Here is a 24,163-nt window from a genome sequence, read left to right on the forward strand (position 1 = left end):
CATTGTTAAGACATTTCAATCGTACTTTTTTTTTTTTTTTTTTTAGAAATTAACTCATGGGCCACATGAAATGAAATGGAGGTTTTGGACAGTTTTGGCCTGCGGGCCTTTTGTTAGACAAATAGGATCCTGTTTAGTGCAAAAATGGTTAGTTCAAGTCTCCATTTGTAGAATGTTTTGTGTTGGTCTGGGCACTTAAGTTAAAAAAAAAAAAAAACAAAACAAAAAAAAAAACCTGGATGGACATCTAAATAATATTGTCAATAATATTGTACTTCTGTCTAAGTTAGTTATGATTGTGAGTTATCTAAGATTGGAAAATCAAAAATGTTAAGACAAATTATTATATAAATGACCAATTATCAATTGGCATTCCAACCTAAATTCAAGGTCATGATAAAATGGAGTCAAATAGTGATTTAACTACAACTAAATAACTTAAACTGCAATAACTTAAGTGTTATGCACAATAGTGCAAGGAAAATACAGAATGCACAGAAAACCTTCAGCCACAACACTGGAAATGGTCGTTTGGTCAGTGGCCCTTAGAAGTATGCAACACTCACTTTTCACAATCCAATCTACATTTTTGTTTGATAAGCTGTTTCACTTGGAAATACACAATAAGATAACAGTCATTTCATACCAGACATTTCTTACCAACTTCAACAAGATGTGAAAAATGAAATCCTTGACAGAAACAACTAGAACTTTATTGTGAAGAATCATCATAAGGGTATTTAAAAATGTTTTTTGTTGTGCAAAACCCCTGTGTATGATTTGCTATCAATATCCAAAATATTTCTCACAAAAACCCTAAAATATGAATAATCTGAATCGGCCAAAAGAGAGACCTGAATTCTTAATGTGATCCCCAAACAATTATGAGTAAGAATGTAAAAAAAAAAAAAAAAAAAACCAATTGCACATCTGCATTACTCAAATGGACAAAGATATTAAATGGACCAAAACCCATTTCCTCAAACCACACATATTTAAAAACAAACAAACAAAGAAAATAATAATAATAAACAAAAATCAATGGACAGAGGAGACAGAGTTGTGATGCGAGTGATATTCAGGAGCATTTCACTGAGCGTAGTAGTGCGTGAACTGCCATTTCTGAAAAGTATTGATGGCATCACAGTTCTTAAGGTAGATGCCAGCTTTAACTCCAGCTTCCAGACAGATGGGTTGGGAATGACTCTCTATCATCACATGATCCGTCTAGACAGAAATATAGAAGGCAGACTTTAGTCAAACAATGATTACACACTTGAACTAAACACACTTGAGCCAGGTTCCCAAGAGTACATACAGCTAGGGATGCACCGATACGGAATTTTTTTGTCAGATCGGGTATCGGTCAAAAGCTCAAAAAAGGACAAAAAGGCACCACAAAAGGTTTAGTGCATTTTATTTCAAGTGTTTTAAACTTTTCAAGTTCACCGAAACTCTTCCCTTTGCAGCAGCTGTCAAATGTCATTCTCCATTCAGAATCTTCAAACAGTGTCGCATTCATTTACTACAGTCAGCATAATAATACTCTCTCCAAGATGTTCCAATGTTCCCATTATTATGCGTAATCTGAACATAAAGGTCAGGGCATTTGTTTAAAATTACTATTTTTCTGGGATGATTTTTATGGGTGATTCTGAATGGTGTGGTGCACACTATCAGAGGAAAGGACTGAATAAAACATGTCATTTACACAGTAATTAGAATAAAAACAAAACAAAAATGACAATGACAAAGGTTCAGTAAACAGTTGGACAGATACTCTTAGTGTTGTGCACACAATATAACATATACCTGGGACTCCATGTTGCTTTAAGTACATCATCATATGCATAAGTGCTTTTGTGCCACTCTGTATTGGAGCCTTTCATACTATGATAGTCTTGCACAATAAAAGATAATTAATATATAGGCTATTTATTTGTTCTACCATTTTTTTTTTTTTTGTATTTTTAAATGTTTTTTTATTTTATTTTACAAAATTGTTTAAATTGAAGATTGATGCTGTGTCCCAGTTCGCCTACTTATACTATGCCTTAAAATTATGTACCATTTTTGCAAAGAAAAAGTACATACTCTTGATTGTGTAGCAGAATAATAGGCAAGCTTTGGGACATACTAATTCGTCATAATTACGTCTTTAACAGACCACTCTGTTGCTATAATATGTGCATCTCATCTCTGTTTTTAACTGCCCTGTCAATCATCTTGTCACAGTAAAAATCCTCCACATTCAATTTCATTTCCTACTGTATCGGAGAGAAATGTAGTAGCAAGTTGATCTGCCAGTCATGGGTCTTTCATGCGGAGAACTCTCCTAATGTGTTTTTGCATAGTGATGCCTTTAAAAGATAATGACCAAACGTTTCTTTATAAAAGTTCACAATGTTGTTGCAGTTGAAATATAGTTTTTACCCAGGGTTATGAAACCCTGTTCCGCTTTTAACCCCGCATTGTGGTGCCAAACTTGTACAGTTTGAAATGATGCGGAACTAGAATGTTACAGCTTGACGCTTAGCAGACAACCAATCACGTATTCATATTTGCCTGCTTTGGACAGTCACAGAAACACTGCGCATTGTATGAATTCGGCATTTGAGAGAAAACGTCAAATGCTGACAGAAAACGCTACAATTTGAGTGAAGAAGAGACCGTTTCATTCTTACCTTTATAGTCTGAAATGTCCATTCAGTATTAACTCGATAGTACAGTTGGCAATACGAGGATGCACAATGCTATAGAGCTATCTAAACAGGTCGCGTGCTGCGTTTATCCAACCAGTGACACCGACACCGCAAATATGCAAATAAGAAAGTTGACCCAGGCTCTGGCAGTCTAATTTGCGAGTCTGGGTTTGGCAGATACCGGTTTAACATGACCTGTCTGATTGCACTGTGCCAACTGTAAAGTTTGGTGGAGTACAGATAATGGTATGGGGCTATTTTTTAGGGGTTGAGCTAGGCCCCTTACTTCCAGTGAAGGGAGAACTTAATGCTTCAGCATACCAAGACGGTTTAGACAATGCTATGCTTACAACTTTGTGGGAAGTTTGGGGAAGGCCCTTTTCTATTCCAGCATGACTGTGCTCCAGTGCACAAAGCAAAGTCCATAAAGACATGGTTTGATAAGTTTGGTGTGGAAAAACTTGACTGGCCAGCACAGAGCCCTGACCTGAACCCCAACAAACACCTTTGGGATGAACTGGAACAGAGCCTTCTCATCCAAAATCAGTGCCTGACCTCACAAATGCACTACTGCAGTGGTTCTCAATCCTGTTCTGAAGTACCACCAGCCCTGCACATTTTGTATGTCTCCCTCATCTATCATACCTGTTTCAACTCATGAGCTTATTAGTAGAGACTGCAAGACCTGAAATAGGTGTGTCAGATATAAGGAGACATACAAAATGTGCAGGGCTGGTGGTACTCCAGGACAGGTTTGAGAACCACTGCTCTACTGGATAAATGGGCAAAAATTCCCACAGAAACATTCTAAAATCTTGTGGAAAACTCACCAAAAAAAGAAAAGCCCCTTTTTCAGGATACTGTACTGTACCCACACACACACAAAAAAAAAAAAGAAAAAAAAAAAGCTATATATAAAATATGCAGCTGGGAGTGGGAAGTTTTATGCGTGACCTAATGACGATAATCGTCATTTCCATAATGACCAACGCAATCTACCAAGAGCAGGGCAAATTAGCGTCTGGCAAATTAGTGACATGCTTTTTTGGGGGGCGGCAAATACCAGTAAACTGACTAGCACAAACCTTAGTAAATCAGCTTGCATGATTTACTTAAATACTCTCCTCCCAATAACTTTGCATCTGAAAGGGAAATTCCTACAAATGCCAACTCTCGCATATGCCTTTCCAGCACTAATTTTTCACTACATATTTTTAGTAAATCCTGACAGTAGTTTTTAACGCCAAAAGAGGGTTGGCACTGGTACAAGCTGTTAGTAAATCTGGCCCTAACAGTGTACAGGTGGTAGACAATTAAGTTCACAGTTCCAATAACTTAGGACATTAAAACCCTCATCCATCCCACGGGTCATTTTGACCCGAAATTAATTTTTATTTATTTATTTATTTTTAATCGAGTGTTCATCGGAGTGGTCCAAGACTTTTGTCGCACTTGAACTTGGAATACACACACACACACACACACACACAAAAATGACTGGATTCGAGGAGTTTATGTGGTTGTAATAAAAATAGTAACTCATGGGTCAATTTGACCTGCATAGGAATGAATGGAATGTGAGGAATATGGGCAATGGTTTTTTTTTGTTTTTTTTTTTCAAATAAAAATCAATCAGTCGCAATGCAGACTTCACACAGATATGAAGTGGTCAGATTTGAACACATTTACAATGCAGAACACTGCCCCCCCCCCACTACCCCACACAAATGCATAATATAACAGCAATTATAACAGCATTTTTTGAAGCTGTAACATATATAATTATTAGGGGTGGGAGAAAAAAAAAAAAAAAAAAAAAAAAAAAAAAATCGATGCATCGCGATTCTCTCTTCAACGATTCAAGCTTATTTTTAACCGCAGTTTCGAGATGACGCTGAGTGTGCGTGTCCACGGCGCAGAGCGAGCGTTTTCAGTTCATTCATATGGAAGTTGAGCTTCACTCTCGTGAGCCTGAAGATGCTCAACTTCCATAGGAATGAACTGAATACGCTTGCTCCGCGCCAGTGGACACGCACCGTCAGAAACGTCTAGGTTACTATTGGTTACGTTGATACTGACGTAATGGGGTCTCGCTTGGGAGCCCAATCACCTCCAAGGGTACAAAATGAGCCAATTGGAATTGGCCAGTGAGATTTACATGCCGGGCCACACCCCCGGCATCCGGTTATAAATAGGACCAGCCTATTCACTTCCATTCATATTTTGCTAAGGAGCCGAGCCAGGGCACCCGGCCATTCAGCGGTGACTCAGGGTTATGGCAAGGGGACGTAACGTCTCTGTTCCCTCCTTTAGGGAACAGGGGTTACAATAGTAACCTAGACGTTCCCATTCAGTCAGTCACGTTCGACGTTACGTCGATACTGACGTAATGGGGTCCAATGGAAGATAACGTGAGAGGAAGCCGGCTCGAATTCTAGGCATGATTCGCTGACCGAAAATGCTTGCAGGTCCCCGACCCTCTAAAAGAAGCGAGCACGGTCAGGAGCACTGTCTTCAAAGACAGATGTTTCAGCTCGACTGACTCAAGGAGCTCGAAGGGAGGGAATGAGGCGAGGCCTAGGAGGGTTTAACCTCCTGGCGCCTCTGAGGAACCTGATGATCAGGTTGTGCCTTCCTAGTGACCTGCCCTCGACCACATCGTGATGTGCTGCAATGGCGGCCACATAGACCTTCAAGGTGGAGGGGGACAGCCTCTCTCCAAGCCAATTTGAAGGAAGGATAGCACAGCGCTGACCAGCATTTTCGGGGGTCTTCCCGACGGGAAGAACACCACTCAGCAAACAGACTCCACTTCACGGCATAAGCGCGCCTCGTAGAGGGGGCTCTAGCCGAAGTGATAGTGTCAACTACCGCGGGCGGTAGGCCACTAAAGTCCTCCGCGTCCCGTCCAGAGACCACATGTGGAGGTTCCAGAGGTCGGGATGTGGGTGCCACATGGTGGCCTGCCCCTGAGAAAGGAGGTCCTTCCTCAGGGGGATACGCCAGGGATGGGCTGTCACGAGGAGCATCAGTTCTGGCAACCAGGTCCGGTTGGGCCAGTACGGCGCAACTAGCAAGACCTGCTCCTCGTCCTCCCTGACCTTGCACAGTGTCTGTGCGAGAAGGCTCACTGGGGGAAACGCATATTTGCGTAGGCCCCGGGGCCAGCTGTGTGCCAGTGTATCCGTGCCGAGGGTCCCCACTCGGACAGGGAGTAACAACTGGCGGTGAGCGGATTTGTGGGAAGCGAACAGGACTACCTGTGCATCCCCGAATCGGCTCCAAATCAGCTGGACCACCTGGGGGTGGAGTCTCCATTCCCCCGGGAGCGTAAGCTGTCGTGAGAGCGCATTGGCCGCACGATTGAGCTCGCCCGGGATATAAATGTCGGCGCTGACTCCAAAGGAGGAGATGGCAACATGTGACGGGAGCGTAGACTACCCTGGTGGTTGATGTACGCTACGGTTGATGTGTTGTCCGTCCGGACAAGTACAAGTTTGCCATGTCAAAACCGGCGCAGGGCAAGGAGTACTGCTAGCAACTCGAGGCATTTGAAATGCCAGTGGCATTGGGGTCCTGTCTAGGAGCCCGACGCCACCTGGCCACTGCATATGGCACCCCAGCTGGTGGTGGAGGCATCTGTTGTGACAACAACATGCCTGGACACTTGTATTAGGGGCACTCTGGCCCGTAGAAAGGCAAGGTCTGACCATGGGCTGAATGTATGGCAACAGCTCGGTGTGATGATCACACGGAGCGTGCCCTGGCGCCATGCCCACCTCGGGACTCGGTTGTGTAGCCAGTGCTGAAGCGGTCTCATATGCAGCAATCCGAGCGGAGTGACTGAGGCTACGAATGCCATATGCCCCAGGAGCCTCTGAATTGCTTCAGTGGAACCACTGTTTTCTGCGAGAATGTATTCAGGCAGTTCAGCACCGACTGTGCGTGCTCGCTGGCGAGACACACAGTCATACTGACTGAGTCCGTCTCCACACTGAGAAAAGAGATGCTCTGCACAGAGAAGAGCTTGCTCTTCTCCCAGTTGACCCGAAACCCCAGATGGCTGTAGTGTCTGGGCACCAGATCCCTGTGTTCGCATGACTGATCTCGGGAGTAAATCAGAATGGGTCAGTCCTGAAGATAGTTCAAGATGCGAATGCCCACCTCCCTGAGCAGGGTAAGACAGCTTCCACGGCTTTGGAAAGACACGGGTAGGCAGGGACAGCCAAATGGGGAGGACCTAGTACTGGTATGCTCGACCCTCGAAGCAGAGCGCAAAACGGTCTGTCGAGGTGAACAAGAGTACACGTCCTTCAGGTCAATCGCTGCAAACCAATCGTGGGGTGAACGCACACGAGGATGCATTCTTGCGTAAGCAACTTGAACGACAGGGGCTGGGAAGGAGGAAGCAGAGCGTCGCTCACACCCTGTATGACCAGAGAGTCAGGAAACCACTCTTTCTTGAGAATTTGGGACCACTGGCCATTGAGCCAATGGCGGAACAGTAGTAAAATTCTCCTCCGGGGGAAGGAGTTGTGCGTACACCAGCTCCTAAGAAAGAGCCGTTCCCTGAAACTCCGGGTCACCCATCCCAAGGCCGCCTCGCTAACCATTAGGTTTAGCGGTGACCTGGGGACGGGCTGCATCACCTTCCTGCAGAGGGCTTGGCCTCACGGCAGAGCCGGAGCGGAGCACTGCTCGCAGGGGGATGTTCTTGGTGAGAAGCAGACTGGACCACAGTGGAGAAGTCTGCTTCTGCACTGTCGGGAACTGCTGTGCAATCCCTGCCAGTGTCGCCAAAGAGATCACCTTTTGAGACGGGAGCGTCAAGAAAGCGCACTTCGTTGACATCTCGCGTCTCAGCAAGATTTAGCCAAAGATGGCATTCCTGGACCACCAAGGTGGACATCGTCTGGCCGAGGGCCCGAGCTGTGACTTCTATCGCCCAGAGGGCAAGGTCAGTCAGTATGCGCGTGTCCTGCATTAACCCCGGCTCAGAACTACCCTCGTGCGTTGCCTTGGCCAGCAGGATGACCATAGCATGCAAGAAGGAGGTGGTCTGTCCAGCAGCACTGTAAGGCTTAACATCTAGAGCTGCCATCACCTCACAGGCACTAAATGGGAGACATGGATGATTCCACCGGGTGGCAGCACTCTGCGGGCATAAATGCACTGCCGTGCTTGCTCTTTTAGGGAAATACTCATAGCTGAAACGCCCAGGGGCGAATGCTGCCCTGTGTAAACAGCAAGCTGGATGCAAACACCACTGGAATGCGACATCACACCTGCAGAGAGATCCCTCGACGAGCTGCAAGCAAAATAGCAATTAAAATTGCTGTTTTCAGAGTGTTCTCCTGATAGCAATTAAAATTGCTGTTATTTGCTCAGAAATTTACTCTCAGTAGAGGTGAATTGGAAGAGCGATCGCTGTACAACCGCTCGGCTCCGAAGCAAAAAGTATAAATGGAAGTGAGTAGGCCGGTCCTATTTATACCCGGATGCCGGGGGTGTGGCCCGGCATGTAAATCTCACTGGCCAATTCCCATTGGCTCGTTTTGTACCCTTGGAGGAGATTGGGCTCCCAAGCGAGACCCCATTACGTCAGTATCCATGTAACGTCGAACGTGACTGACTGAATGGGAACAACTGTATTCTGCTTGTTTCCATTTCCTCTCATACACACACCACTTGAACCTTCTATAAAAAAAAACCCCTTCATACAGTTCGGAAAAGCTAGAGGGAATTATGCCCATTGCGCGGACATTCGCATGGTTCATCACTGCACAGGATATGCGCTATGAGAGAAACATGCTTGCAGCTTGAGTTCTCGCCTGCCGGTAGGGCTATTTTCCTTACAAATGCTCTACGACGGAATCATTTATGTTGTTTGGAGTGTTGTGGGCTTATATTTTGTAAATATGAAACTCACTGACAGAAAGCTGCTTTCAATTTCCACGTGCACTTTGTGAAGTGCGCTCGCGCAAGTGGCTGTGTGAGACTCCGTTTAAGTGTTTAAATGTTTACTTGCATCTCGAAATGCTTTTATGACACTAAATTAATGTAAACACAGTCAGTTAGATGTCTTAAAGGATTAAACAGACAGGACAAAAACATCTTATATTTCAAAAGAGATCTGTGCGTTATTGTGAATACAGCTTATTCTTCAGCTGTCTATGATGACATCAGTAATAATCAAACAACCGTAAAGATGAGAAAGAGAAAAATCCCTCACAGCTTTTGAATGGAAAACGTTCAGATACTCTTAAATACTGAAAGCATGAGCCCCCTGGGAGTTGCCCAAGCTCCCAGACATCCACCACCACTGCAGTGGAGGAATAGGCTCCATGCCCACGAAGGGGCTCCGCCTCTGGCCCTTTGTCTCGTCACATGAGCCCCCTGGGACTTCCCCAAGCTCCCAGAGTTCCACCACCGCGGCGGAATATGCTCCTTGCCCAGGACGGGCCACTGTTTCTGCCTTGTAAGCCCAATGAGCCCCCAGAGTGGAGTCGGGTGATGGGTATCCGCCCGGAGGAGTTTTTTTTCACTCCTGAGACTATGTCCTCACGTCGCATCAGAACCAAAGTCCGTGGGAGCTCCCCCTACCCATTGCTACGATGGCCTCATTTTGACGCTTCTGCGCCCAGCCACTACCTCCAGATGGCGGCTCAATCTGACGCTGACCCACGGCGGGCCACCTCCGCCGGCATGGAAGAGGACGCTGAGAGCCATGGATCTTTGGATGCGCAACTCGTTTTGGGGAGGAGGTCGGATTCCTCCGGTCGGGTCCCTGTCAAGTCAAGTCACCTTTATTTTTATAGCGCTTTTTACAATGTAGATTGTGTCAAAGCAGCTTTACATTGATAACTGGTACATTGTTTGGCTGCACAGCAGCTCTTAAAGAATAGTGTCAATGCAGGCAGATCAAAGCACTGTTGAATATCAAATGTCAAGTCAAATGTCAAGTCACCCGACTCTAGTGTCACCCTCGCTAATTCCTCCGGGCGGATCCCTGTCACCCAGACTCTAGTGTCACCCTCGCTAATTCCTCCAGGCGGATCCCTGTCACCCGACTCCAGTGTCACCCTCACTAATTCCTCCGGGCGGATCCCTGTCACCCGACTCTAGTGTCAGCGAGGATGACACTAGAGTTGGGTGACGGGGACCCTCCCGGAGGAATTAGGGAGGGTGACTGGCGCGTCGGGTGACGGGGACCGGCCCGGAGGACAACCGGCCACCCAGGTACCCTCCCTCCCCGAAGCCGAGATGGGTCCCTGGCCATGGTTCTGTGCTGCAGCACTAGAACCACGTCGCGCGCGATCTCAAGTGTTAACCGGGGTCCCTGAGCCTTCCCTGGCCCAGAATTCCACTTTTTACGCCCTGGAGGATTAGACGTGCAACTCGATTCCTTTAAACGCGAATAACTCCAGAACCCCGCGTTGGATCCACACCAAATTTGAAACGTTAGATCTCGGGGAGACGTTTCGAATGAGACCGCCCCCAGGGTCGTGGCCCCCGGGGGGCCAAGTTATGAATTTTTTCCTGTTTCCGCGGAAAAACGGCCATAACTCTGGAACCCCGCCTCGGGTCTGCACCAAACTCGGGCCGTAGCTAGATCTCAGGGAGACGCTTTGAACGAGACCGGCACCCGGGACGGCCGAGATACGAATTTTCAAATTTCTGGGGGGGAAAAGCCAAACTCTGGAACCCCGCCTCGGATCCGCACCAAACTTGGACCGTAGCTAGAACTCCAAAGATTAGTCTTTTTTTCAATGAGTCAGTAGCAAAGACTTTTATATTGCAAGAGACTGAAACAATGTTGTAAACAAAGACAGTAATATTTCTCATGCTGAAAGATAAACAGCTGTATTTGTTCGAGGAAATATCACATACTGTGTTTAAAAACAATAATGACAGTGCATGAGAAGGGTTCCTAATCTGTTTTTATTTGAGCTCCATGAGATGACGCATACTACACCCAGGAACATTCTTTTGCTGTTCAGGGTCAGAGACTTTTAGAGATTTAGAGATTTTACTTTGCATGAAAGTAGCATTGATACATATTTTTGGCTTTAATATATGTATTGTGTGGTAACCATTTTATAAAAGCAAGATACTCAAGGCTAGTGCTGTATGGTGAATAAGTCATGGCTAAAGGGTATCAATGATACTATACCTGGAGATTGTATTTTGCCCAGGACTTACCAAAACTTTACCAGACTTGTGCATCCAGCGGAGATGTGGCTTAGTGTTGTCACATGGTTCCATGATAATCTGTGTTTCCTGAGGAGCCAAACAGGAAGTGTTCTGTCGAAGCATCCTTAACCAGGTGTAGCTAAACTGCTGACTCTGTGAGGCATGAGAAAGCAGAAATAAGCAGTGCTTTTATGATGAAAGATTATATAGCAGAATAGAATATGCATGTGAATAATACATCTAATTTGGATTTACCTTATTTGTGACATCACATTTATCCAAAAAAAATATACCATTTTGAAATACCAAACATTTTCTGGCTCCAGCATTGAAAATCTGAAAAAAGAAAGGAAAATGTCTAAACAGAAAACAATACAACTAACAAACAATACAAGCAGAATTTCTCCAAGAATTAGGCGTATTCAGCAAATAATATATCCTCTATAATAAATATCCCCTGAAGTTTATATATTCTCTACCTACCACTCCTTCAGCTTTGACCAGAGGGGCATCTAGGTCTGGGTAGACATTCTCCAAGTACCATTTAAAGCTTTTACACTTGAGTTTTTCTCTCAGCTGAATCTGTTCTGTCAGATTTCCTATATCAGTCACACTTTTGTCCAGCAGGTGGTGGTAGCCATGGCCATAAAAGAGCTCTTTATATTCATCCAGCCACACCTCTACAACCCTGGCCAAGTTTCTCTCGACTGTCTTCACACGGTCTTTAGGGAACTTGTAAGGATTATCGCCGCGGAAGATGTGGCCGACACGTGAGCAGGGGATGATTTCAATCTCGCCACCACACATCCAGATCTACAGCACAAATAACACATTACCTGCCACTGGGACTATACAATTATTTGAGTATAGCTCATAGAGCAAACATAGTCATCTTTCTGTTTTTCATTAAAGATTAGTTCACTTCAGAATTAACATTTCCTGATAATTTACTTTCTTCATTCGAAAAGAAATTAAGGTTTTTGAGGAAAACATTCCAGGATTTTTCTCCATATAGTGGACTTCACCAGGGTACAACGGGTTGAAGGTCCAAACTGCAGTTTCAATGCAGCTTCAAAGGGCTCTACACAATCCCAGCTGTGGAATAAAGGTCTTGTCTAGCGAAACGATCGGTCATTTTCTAAAAAAAATGATTATTTTCTAATAAAAAATGTATATACCTTTTAACCACAAATGCTCGTCTTGTACTGCTCTGCGATGCGCCAAGCGTTACGTAATCACATTGGAAAGGTCACGCATGACGTACAGTAGGCGGAGGTACCGATCCAAAAAGTGAACGTGCAAAGACTAAGTCAAACAGACTTTACAAAAAAAAGGTAATACAACGATGTCGAATGATTTTGAAGTTGGAGGAGAAAATGAGATGAAGTTTTTTGCCCTATACGTCACACGTGACCTTTCCAATGTGATTACATAATGCACCACGCAGCTAGTGCAAGACAAGCATTTGTGGTTAAAAAGTATATAATTTTTATTTATATATTTTTTTTTTTATAAAATGACAGATCGTTTCACTAGATAAGAGCCCTATTCCTCAGCTGGGAATCCTGGAATGTTTTCTTCAAAAACCTTTTTTTTTTTTTTTTCGACTGAAGAAAGAAAGACATATGCATCTTGGATGACATGGGGGTAAGTCTGCATGCAAAGAAAAAAAGGAGAGAAAGCAGCCAAAAATGCCATACAATAAACTATTTTTATCAAAAAAAAAAAAAAGAAAAGAAATTGGTCTCTGGTAATAAACCTTTGCTAATTTACCTTGAAAGAGATTTCCATGTTTTCCCCACCCCAGACATCCAGGCCTGGGTCATATGCCCCCAGCTCATAGAAATATCTCTTATCTATAGAGAAAAGACCCCCTGCCATAACAGGACACCTGTGCAAGAATAAAAACACACCACATATGCTAACTGCCACAAAACACCTTTAACTGCAGTTCAGACTAATATATTTTCTTACATCTTAAAACATTATTGAGTATAGGCTATAATTAGAACTGATACTGAAACTACTATGTCTATAATATTCTTAATAGTTAATTTGTAATAGTGTAATATCTGCATGAACATTAAAAAACAATTATACAATCCCCCGGTTTCACAGACAAGGCTTAAGCTAGTCCCAGACTAAAATGCATATTGTAGCCGTTTTAACTGAAAGCAACTTGCACTGGCATATCTTAAAATATGTTGGTGCCATTGTTTTGTCTCAAGATGCACACTAGTAATGTTTTTTTTCTTAGGGCATGTTTATAAAAGCTACTTAAATGCCCTAATTGAACTAAGGCCTAATCCTTGCTTAGTCTAAGCCCTGTCTGTGAAACCGGGCCATAATATGGTGTTTCATTTATGAAAGAATAAATGACTTTGAATGATTTTTTTTTTTTTTTTTTTTTGTGTACAACTTTCTTTTTTTCATGATCTGAGATGAGCTGGGTGATCTTATTGTTGAACAAAATGATAGAACTTGGACTGGGACACAAAACTGAATCTCTTCTGTAAATGAGGATCTGCTGACCAATTAAACAGGATAAGTTTGTTCAGCTCTTAATGTGAATCAGAATGTGAGCTCTTAATGTGAATCACGACTTATGTAAACTATATGGTGATACATGGCTATATCATCCATTTAGGGAATTATTATTCTATGTATTATGTTAAAAAAGACAAATAATATTGTATCTTTGTTGAATTGGACAGCAACACATTCAGTCATGTCTGGCAACTAATGGCAACTGACAAATATGTTTTAAATTTTATTAGGATATATATAAATTAAGGTAACATTTAACTGTCTATAGGCTTTTTGAAAATCACAACTTTTTAATTATCAAACTAAATCAATGCGACGTAAATGTTTTCTTATCCTGTGGCTCTCTCTGGTGGACAAACATTAGTATTACGGCCTTGATCTCTGTCATTCCCACTAGATAGATTAGAAACTGCTATTAGCCCGACTGAGCATTGGAAATTCATCACAAATTTGTCATGTTTACTCAGAATGTCCTGTTGTCCATGTGTACCAAGATTTGTGAAGTTTAGATGGCTTATTTGCAATGTATATATATTGTTTATGCTGACGTTACCTGATGGGGTCTGAATCCTTGACCTGGTTCTTTCTAATATATTCCTCAGGTAGAGCACTCCAGCCAAACACCAGTGGCCATCTGAAAATGCCTCTTTGGAAGTTATCAACAAGCATGTAACTGCAACAAAACCAACAGAAAATAAATACATTTCAGCGCATGAATTTAGTCTCATGAGGACATGGACATGGCACACCTTAAGAAAAAAAATGTGCTTTTCACTACGTCCATAATGTATGATTGCAGAAAAAAATATCTACGTTTGTATTAAACATTTATGAACCAACATATTTTGTGTAAAAATAAATCATAAAAGAGGTTTATTTTGTTTAAAAATCTTATAAATGTATGAGGTGGCGAGGGGGGCCTTTTACCCCACACATGGGGTAAAAGGCTCACCAGCATGTGGCAAAAGGCACAAATACTTTAGCTAAAATAATGTTTTTAATAAGTTAATACTTGTTCAAAACAATCACTTTAGCAAAGTTTTAACTATTTTCTGTTTATTTTGATAAATAAAATAATTAATTTTTGTTCAATAAAATGAATTCTTTTATATATACTGTCATTAAAATATGTTAATATAAAAACATATTTTAAAAATACAGAAACAAAATTATTTTAAAAAGTAAAGATTGTGAAAGCATTGAAGGAGATCTCAAAATAATTTAATATAGATGTACACTAGTAACAATAAATGATATTTTATTATATGATATAAGTTTTTGTGCCATCTAGTGGTTTAACAGAAAATCAAATCAAATGTGCCTTTTACCCCGTTGTATCCTACTGTTACACCATTTTATTCTTTGAAGTACCTTGTACAAAAGGGGAGCTCAACAGTTTTTTTAATTGCATAACTGAATATACTTCATTACCTCATGTCCTTATCGCTGATGACCTCAATAACAGGACAGACCACTTTTTTGCGGTCCAGGTAAACTCTTTCTAACAGTGGCTCCAGCCACCCTACGTTACACTCAATGTGAGAGTCCAGGAATGTCAACACTTCACCTGCAGATGAAACAACATCTGCTGAAACAACTATTACAGCCAAACACTAAAACAAAATGTATTGTTTATAGCAGAGATAACAGCTGTCCATGTATCCCAAACCGATTAAATTAAGCACAAATCCAAGAACAATCCCGACCCATACTGCTACTGTATATATTGAAACTTTCTCAGTAAACTGAATTGAACTGAATGCGAGTGTACAGTACCTGTAGCAGCAGAGGCCCCTGCCATCCTGGCTCTGATGAGGCCTTGTCTCTCTTTCAGACGGATGATACGTACTTTAGGGAACTGAGACATATAAACATCCAACTGCTCCTTCAGGTAGTCTAGAACACAAACAAAATCCCTCATAGAGAAACAAAACCACAGAAATGTGAGAACTAACATACCTTCAATTGCTTCTTTAATTAGAGGTACATTTTTCTTTTTTCTTTTATGACAATTTTAAAGCAAAAATGCTTAAATTTTGCTTCATTTTAAAGAACAGATAATAATAACATATACAAGTCTAATATAAGTCAATCCCCCGGTTTTCACAGACAAGGTTTAAACTTAATCCCAGACTAAAACGCATGTTTGAGCTGTTTTAACTGAAAGCAACTTGCACTGACATATCTTAAAATATAAGATATGTCATTGTCATATGACATATAAGATATGTCATTGTCATTGTTTTGTCTAAAGATGCGCAACAGTAATGTTTTATTATTCTAAGGCACATTTATGAAAGCTACTTAAATGTCCTTTTTAAACTAAGCCCTAATCCTGGCTCAATCTAAGCCCTGTCTGTGAAACCAGGCCTACAAGTCAGAATATAAGTCTGAGGCTTTTCCTAACGTTTTCTTCAATGATCAAATCCATGCTTATATTTTTTTTCCAGGACTTGTGATGTTTTGTCATAGATTAAGCATTGTTTAATAAGTTACACTTGAAGGTTTCACTTAAGTTCACTTTTCAAGATTTCAAGTAGTCAAAGGAGTTCCTTATTGAAGAATTAACCAGTTACTGTATGGATAACTGTGAAACACAAGACTGTTTACCTCTGTATTTAGTGCTGATCACTTGTGATCATAACACTACGTGTAAGATCTAAAGCTTTTAACTATTAGATAAAAACCCTGTCACTAAGCTCACATGATTCACATAATTTCTTTAAAATGTAAGTAAATCAGCACAGAATTGTTCCCTCAGACCTTTGGTGCTGCAGTCATCCACCAGAATGATCTCTTTCAGCAGATGTGGAGGAGACCTGTTGAGCACACTGTGTACCGAGCGCAGCAGAGTTGACCAAACCTCATCCACAAAGCAGAAGATCACACTCGTATTGGGCAGGTCATCATGAACAAGATTTTCTGAACATCTAAACAATACAGGGTATGGAGGTGTTACACATAAATGTGGTACATGTTCTTTCCATAACATAAAATTTGACCTGCCTGAATACAACAAAATTATTCTATGGTTCAAACTCACGTTTGGGGTCTGGTGTCTGGAATGGCTCTATCTATTGGTATCTGTTCACTCAGGAATACATTAAAATATCCTTCACTCCAACGTCTTCGACTCTCCAGTTCTTTGTCTCTGGGAACTCTTGCAGGCTGTCCAAACTGTCCCATGGCCTGCAGATCTCTGGGCATGTCTGTCACATCTAGGGCCATAACCTTATGAAGCCCACCTGACCTCCTCGTCCGCACACTAGAGTGCAGTACCTCTTCTGCTGCTTTTTGAGTAATATCTGGTTTAGTTTTGTTGAAAGTATTGACATAGTTCTCTCTATTGTCAATAATATTTTTCGGTTTATCAGTCTCTGCTGGTTTGAGCAAATCATTACTCAAGTTCTTTTGTAAACCCGCATCTACATGTACTTCGTTATGTGACATCAATAGTGTGTCATTGTTATGATGTATTTTCACCACAGTGTTTTCTTTGAGCGCAGGAGGATACATTTTCTCCTGGACAGCAGGCAGTGCTTTAGTAAGTAAATGTGCTTTAACATCTAGATTTGCTTCTGTCTGTCCATTAACAGCAGCATTTATTTTGTTCATCTTTGCAGTTATACTGTTCACTTTACCGTTAATAACAGTTTTTGTCTCATTTATTTTGGGGGAGATACTAATAATTGTTCCTTTCACAAGTGATTTCACAGTTTGATTCACTTTGCTTTGATTAATTACCTCCTTTTGTTCCACAAAAGACTTGCCAGCCACTAACATTGGATTCAAATGTTTGTCATGTTTTAGCAGAGCTTGGGTTTCTGTCCTAAACTTTGGCCACTTTCTGTAAACCTCATCAACTTTTCTTTCAAACCTGTTTCTGTTTTTTAAAAACTCCCTCTTGTCTATGTTTACTTTTTGCAGTGGATGTTTCAAGACACCCTCTACATTGCCTTTCCTCCTTCCCTGGTTTAGTACAATTTCTCTCTCTTTGAGATCCTGATTCACATCATTGATGGATATCCGCAATGCTGCCATATCAAAGAGAAGCCAGATTACAGATGCAATAAACACAAACGCCAGGACCCTCCCACTGCCTCTGAAATACTTCCTAAACTTCATTTTTTTTTTTTTTTTTAAATATTCACACAGTTAAGTACTGAAATAGACCGAATCCACATTCTTAAGGTGACTTGACTACCTGAAATATTCACAAGTCGCAAATGAATTAGAAACAGATATGTTTTCTGTTAGGTATGTGGGCCAAGATAGAAATACTAAACAAAAGGAACGGGATCAATTGGAACCAACGTTTTTAACAACATAGCAGAGAAGCCGCAAAGGTTAGCAGAATTAAAATGAAACAACTCTGTCGCTATGGTTACAGGCGTTATTTTAGTTATCGCGATAATAGAAACGGGATTTGATTGTAGTTTACCTGGCCATACAGACGATGTTTATTCCAGTTGTGACTGGTGGTGTAAATTTAAGAGCACCAAAACATGTTAGTAAATGTTGTCATTGCCAAGCACTGAGAGTGAGAACTTAGCCATAGAAGGGCACTACTTCAGTAAACATCCCGAAATCAAAAACGACTGCGTGGCAACATTTCTGCAGTATGAACTAAAAACTCCTGGCAAACTTCCGCAGTTTTGCACTCAAAGGCATATTAGATCCACAGCAAATCCACATTAGATATTTCGTTTCATTGAACGCTGAAATAGTCGCGTGAAACTTCCTAGTGAGATCGTCGTCGCGAAGTTTGTCATCACACTCGTGCTGCTCCGGTCTTCTCAAATGAATGTTTTCGGCACTCGTTTCGATATTCTGAAAGGTTCAATTCGACAATTATCTGGTGCCACTTCTGAGCACACACACATACATGTTCATGTGTTCCACTGGGTTAAGGACATCCTCCTTGTAAGCCTAGTTCCTGCTAGCGTCCTGCACATCAGACCAGCCCTATTTTACACGTAGGCTACACACACTTATGTGGCGACGTGTCAATATTTTGAGCGATATTCAGAAATGAATTCCTGATCAGGGTGTGTTTCGGACATACTCATTACTGCATGTTAGTCAATACATTCGTTCAAAACTTTTTTTTGTTGTTGATGGATTACCATGGCAATGGCATGGTATATTTAGGTATAATATGTAGCCTACATTACTGGTCAATAGTGCGGGATAATTCCTACTATTTTACACATATTAGAATGATAATATAGGCTACCCAATGGGAATGTAAAATGAAAAAATAAATAAGTAAAAATAGTGTGTGTGTGTATATATATATATATATATATATATATATATATATATATATATATATATATATATACACACACACACACACTACCAGTCAAAAGTTTGGAAACATTACTATTTTTAATGTTTTTGAAGAAGTCTGTTATGCTCATTAAGGCTGCATTTATTTCATAATAAATACAGAAAAAACATTAATATTGTGAAATATTATTACAATTTCAAATTATGGTTTTCTATTTTAATATACTTTAAAATATAATTTATTTCTTTGATGCAAAGCTGAATTTTCAGCATCATTACTCCAGTCTTCAGTGTCAAATGATTACACTGACCCCAAACTTTTGAATGGTAGTGTATATTGTTGCAAAAGATTTCTATTTTAAATAAATGCTGATATTTTTTAACTTTTTATTCATTAAAGAATCCTGAAAAAGTATCACAGGTAATAAAATAATATTAAGCAGCACAACTGTTTCCAACATTGATAATCAGCATATTACAATGATTTCTGAAGGATCACATGACACTGAAGACTGGAGTAATGATGCTGACAATTCAGCTTTGCATCACAGAAATAAATTATATTTTAAAGTATATTAAAATAGAAAACCATAATTTTAAATTGTAATAATATTTCACAATATTATTGTTTTTTTTCTGTATTAATTATGAAATAAATGCAGCCTTAATGAGCATAAGAGACTTCGTTCAAAAACATTAAAAATAGTAATGTTTCCAAACTTTTGACTGGTAGTGTATATATATATGTAACATCTTATATTTTAATTTCTTTGATTAGATTTGTATCTGTATTCTCTCAGTCAACTTAATGAGGAAATAAGGATGTTTTTTAGTATTGAGTATGTGCTTCAACTCATCCATTTAAAAATTAAATGAAAAAAAAAGTTTTCTAAAGAAATTCATACATGATTCATTCACACAATTGCCTATATTGTATAATTAGTATAATTCATATCAAAAAATTGCCTTCTATAGTATAATTCAAAGTATCACATTATTACCATGATACCTTACCTGTACCATGGTACTGCTACAGTAATTTTAGAGTATATAAGGTTGAGGATTTTAAGATATTAACATTGTTATATCTATGTAATCTCACAGTCTGTGAAAGATTGTGAAAGATTTAAAACCTGTTATTTAGATAAAGTCTGGTCTAACCTGTTTTGTTGCAATAGACAAAACCTGAAAGCCTTGTCTGTGTTTGTTCTTCTAGAATAAACTAAAGGGTTTGAAATAAACAGCACAGTATTATTACACACACAACACACCTTCAGCGACAAACATAAAATCCGAAAGTGTGGGTGAATTGCTAAAGTTTTTTTTTTTTTTTTTTTTTAATGTGAGACAATATATAAATAAAAAGTAGATAAGATAGACAACATTATTAATGATTAATTATTAATGATTAATAAAGTTGAGCTGTCAATAAAGGAAACCTGGAACATATAGCAAACAGTCTAAAAACTAACAAATTCTAAAATTCATGCTATTTTTTTTTTTTTTTTTTTTTTTTCAGTTCACTTGTTATTTAAAACATATATATTGAAAATTGTATTTGAATTAGAAAAATGTAAAAGAAGCATTTTGACTGGTGTCTTAAATAACCCTGGAGAGAATGGTAAATTAGTGTAGACTCAAAATGCTACCTGTTTATTCCAAATGAATATAATAGTGGTAGATGTAATTACTGTGGTTGAACATGTTATCTTGAAAAGAGCCCTGTAATGCAGACAACCCCCTTAATTGAGATCTTTCCAGACCCCACAAAAATGACTCTGGCATGTCCTGAGTTGAGTGGAACAATCTTGCGTTGTGTCTTTATAACATGCTAATTAGGGATTTGGAATTAAAATTACAACAGTTGGTCTTTCATTTGCATAGAGGTCATGTTTAACTAATGTGTCTCTTGTTGAAACCGACAGCCAGCATGACTATGGTTAAATCTGACCCAGTGACATTTCCTGTTTCAAATTATGCACAATGTGTGAATTAAATTAATTAGAGAATTCATTAAGAAATATGGCTCATGGAAACGACCGTAATATTTAGTTATGTGAGGTCATTTTCTTTCATTGTTGGAGCTAATTTGCTTCATAACATTTCCTGCTGTACTATCTGCCCATGTTAACTATGATGTATGCAATTTGTTAGGGCTTTAATTAAGTATGATTACATTTTATACTAAATGTGCAGCTTGTTTAGAGAGATGGCTCCTATTGAGAAAACCTTTCAAACAATTAATTTGAAATCAATTGCTTCCTTTTTCACTCCCTTTAACTAGTATGGCAGTGTGTGGGAAATCTGTATGCTATTTCCTGCAGCTGTGATTAGCTGTAAATAGCCGTAATGAGTGATCATCTCCACCACTGCTACCGCAGCAGTCAAATAAATGAATTGGACTGTTGTAATGGTTAGTTGTATACCCATCCTCACACTGCAGCACCCTTTTTAATTAGTCCTGGATTACAGTGTTTGGGGCTGAGATGGTGCATCTATTATGTCAAGCGCTAGCCTTGAAACAGGACCTCGCCTCAAATATGTAAATCTCTCTTTTGCAGGCAGAGACAAACCCAGCCCATCAGTTTCTGCCAATCAGCATGAGTGGCAGAGGGAGAAAGTAACAAAAATACGTAAAAAAAAAAAAAAAAAAAAAAAAGTCTAGTTATATTGTATATAATCACATTCAATGTTATAAATGAACTCACTCTATTAAGGCACAATATTTGCCCACCTGAAAATTGATTTCAATTTTGATAACATGAAAACAGTGTGGCATAAATTGATTTACAATTGCTTCAATTAAATCAATGTCTTAAAACAATTACTGAAATCTATTTACATATATATTACATTACAGGTATTCTCAATAAATATAAATAAAGCATTAAATTTAATACAATAAATGATATTGTAAACACAAAAAATGCTATTGTAAACACACAACATTTTAAGTCTTTTTAAATCTTCAGTTGATTTTTCTTATGTTCATTTATATGGCTCTCTATGTCTTCTGTCATGGCAGATTTTTATGATCACTGTTTTTTTCCATCAAAGCACTTTGTATTAGATACACTTAAAGAAACACTTATCCATGAGACAGTAAATCTCAACTAAAGATACAATACAAATACCTTATTATGCAATATAAAATGTTAGATAACAGGTTAATTTCTAATTACATTAGGGGTGAATTCAAGTTGATTGGGATACTTTTTCCCATTCATCTCAATGGCAAAAAGTGTCCCAATCAACCTGAATTCCCCCCTATATGAAGCATTATGATAGAGAGAGAGGTTTGTACAGTGTTGTACTTAACTAGAGATACTGACATAGTATAATCAAAAGTACAGTATATAGACACCTCCTTCTATTCCAGTAATTTCTGCTGTGGAATAAAATTAATGCTACACCATGCAATAAAATTCTAGAGCAGGGTTCCTCATTCCAGATTCCGGAGATCCATTTTCTAGTTTAGTTCTGACTTTGCTCCAACACACCTAACTGTAATTTTCGAAACCCAAGAACCTTAATTAGTTAAGGTGATTGATTCAGATAAAGGTGTGGTTAAATTAGAGAGGGAACACTGCCGGGAAGTGGGGAGATTCATTGTATTTTTCAGCTGTTGAACACTCTGTCACTAGATGGCAGCTTAGTTCATTTAATAACAGGTAAATATAAACATACCCAGTGTACCCAAAATTTGGTGCTGAGAAAAGGTCACATTAAGGTGTGTCGCTAGACCCCTTTTACTGGGCACGAGCCTAGTGAAATATCACTTTTGAATATAATTACTTATATTATTACCTAAAAATATTTATAATATAAATGTCTGATGATGGAGTACATCTACGTGAAAATTTACATGTCGTGTGTTTTAACTGTTTAGAACACAAAAGCAGTTTTAGGACAGCAGCCACAGGGCGGAAGTGAGATGGAGCCTATACGGTCTTAATAGAGTTACGACCAAAGTTGTGCAGGTATGACTTCAGTCTAATTCGCCGCTAGTTCCTTTGACATTTTCCTATGGGGTTTTATAATAGGGTTTTTCAATTTATGAGTAAAATAAAGCCTCTTAAACATAATTTGACGATACTTTGACATTTTGTTATACAACGTACACTGCTCACACTCAAACTATCTAATCTAGTTACTTATTAAAAAACGCATGTTTCCAAAAATGAACATAACTGCTTCAAAATTCGCATTTTCGTTATGGGTGTGTGTAATTTACATCCATTTTGACATCCATTTTTTAAAACTACACTGAATAAACCACTTTTGTGACGAAATAGCTCATCATTTAATGAATCGACAGCCCATCAGCTAATCTTCAACAGGTTTGCTCTTAAGCATTTGTTTTGGATTAATCTATTTTTAGAGTTTACACCGAAAAAAGTGCTGTTTTATAAGAGAAGTCACGGACAATTGCATGACAGGTATGATTCAGTTTATGGCACTTCTCATTCATTTCTATGGTATCTGCAAACAGTGATTGACTGTGGCACAAGGCTGTAATGTGATTGGTTATCAATGTACACGTAATCCAAGTTAGCCGCTACGCTTTCTCCAAAGGTACAGCCACGGACCCTCATATTTTCCAATATTGTTGGTGTGTCCGAAATCGCATACTGTCTGAGTAGATACTACATTTGAATTTAAAGGTGCCCTAGAATTGAAAATTGAATTTACCTTGGCATAGTTGAATAATAAGAGTTCTGTACATGGAAATGACATGCCATGAGCCTCAAACACCATTGTTTCCTCCTTCATATGTAAATCTCGTGCATGAAAAACGCCACGGAAAAACAGGCGAATCTCAACATAACATCAACTGTGACGCAACAGTCGGGGTCATTAATATGTACGCCCCCAACTTTTGCATATACCAGTCCATGTTCAAAGCAGTATTAACGTTGTGGAGCAAGCAATGACAATAGCGAAAATGGCAGATGGATCGATAATAACTGTTCATGATCCATGATATTATGATATATTTAGTGATATTTGTAAATTGTCTTTCTAAATGTTTTGTTAGCATGTTGCTAATGTACTGTTAAATGTGGTTAAAGTTACCATTGTTTCTTACTGTATTCACGGAGACCAGAACCATGTTGTTATTTTCATTTTTAACATGAAAACACTTGTAGTCTATATAATTCTTAAACGCATCTGCATTCTTATCGAGGCTCTCCAACTGTGTGTAGCCTTAGCCCTGTTAGCCGTGCAGCACTATCAAACTCATTCAGAATCAAATGTTAGCAAATATCCACAAAATACATGCCATACTTACGTGATCTGATATGCTGCATCACCAACAGTTTGTAATGATCCATTTTGTATGTTAAAAAAGTATGTTATATATGATATGAATGTGTGTAGTATGAATGTAATCTGGACATACTACATCCGCTATGTTGTCATTATCA

At 39.6% G+C, this 24,163-nt stretch overlaps 1 protein-coding gene across 2 annotated transcripts; it reads right to left on the minus strand.

Annotated features, from left to right (window-relative positions):
- Window positions 1-691: 691 nt before the first annotated feature.
- Window positions 692-24,163, minus strand: LOC127518796 (polypeptide N-acetylgalactosaminyltransferase 5). Of its 2 annotated transcripts, none has more exons than XM_051905932.1 (10): window positions 24,028-24,163; window positions 16,206-16,372; window positions 15,219-15,338; window positions 14,874-15,009; window positions 13,996-14,115; window positions 12,669-12,786; window positions 11,379-11,708; window positions 11,151-11,231; window positions 10,905-11,048; window positions 692-1,227 (listed from the first exon to the last, which is right to left on the minus strand). In XM_051905932.1, exons 3-10 carry the CDS (start codon window positions 15,307-15,309, stop codon window positions 1,090-1,092), a joined length of 1,158 nt encoding a protein of 385 aa, XP_051761892.1. In that variant the 5' UTR covers window positions 15,310-15,338; window positions 16,206-16,372; window positions 24,028-24,163; the 3' UTR covers window positions 692-1,089. The 2 variants fall into 2 exon arrangements, with proteins under 2 accessions (XP_051761892.1, XP_051761891.1); XM_051905931.1 differs by lacking the exon at window positions 24,028-24,163 and adding an exon at window positions 16,486-18,613.

Source organism: Ctenopharyngodon idella, chromosome 9, assembly GCF_019924925.1.
Source record: "Ctenopharyngodon idella isolate HZGC_01 chromosome 9, HZGC01, whole genome shotgun sequence".
NCBI classification, from domain to species: Eukaryota; Metazoa; Chordata; class Actinopteri; order Cypriniformes; family Xenocyprididae; genus Ctenopharyngodon; species Ctenopharyngodon idella.

What these genes read in the sequence shown, in the direction of transcription:
- LOC127518796 (XM_051905931.1), bottom strand. Translation starts at nt 17,567, where the DNA reads ATGAAGTTTAGGAAGTATTTCAGAGGCAGTGGGAGGGTCCTGGCGTTT. An exon ending in AGGGGCCTCTGCTGCTACAG is followed by an intron (nt 15,010 to 15,218) that starts GTACTGTACACT and finishes TTTCATCTGCAG; the next exon opens with GTGAAGTGTTGACATTCCTG. An exon ending in AATGTGATGTCACAAATAAG is followed by an intron (nt 11,049 to 11,150) that starts GTAAATCCAAAT and finishes CATGCCTCACAG; the next exon opens with AGTCAGCAGTTTAGCTACAC.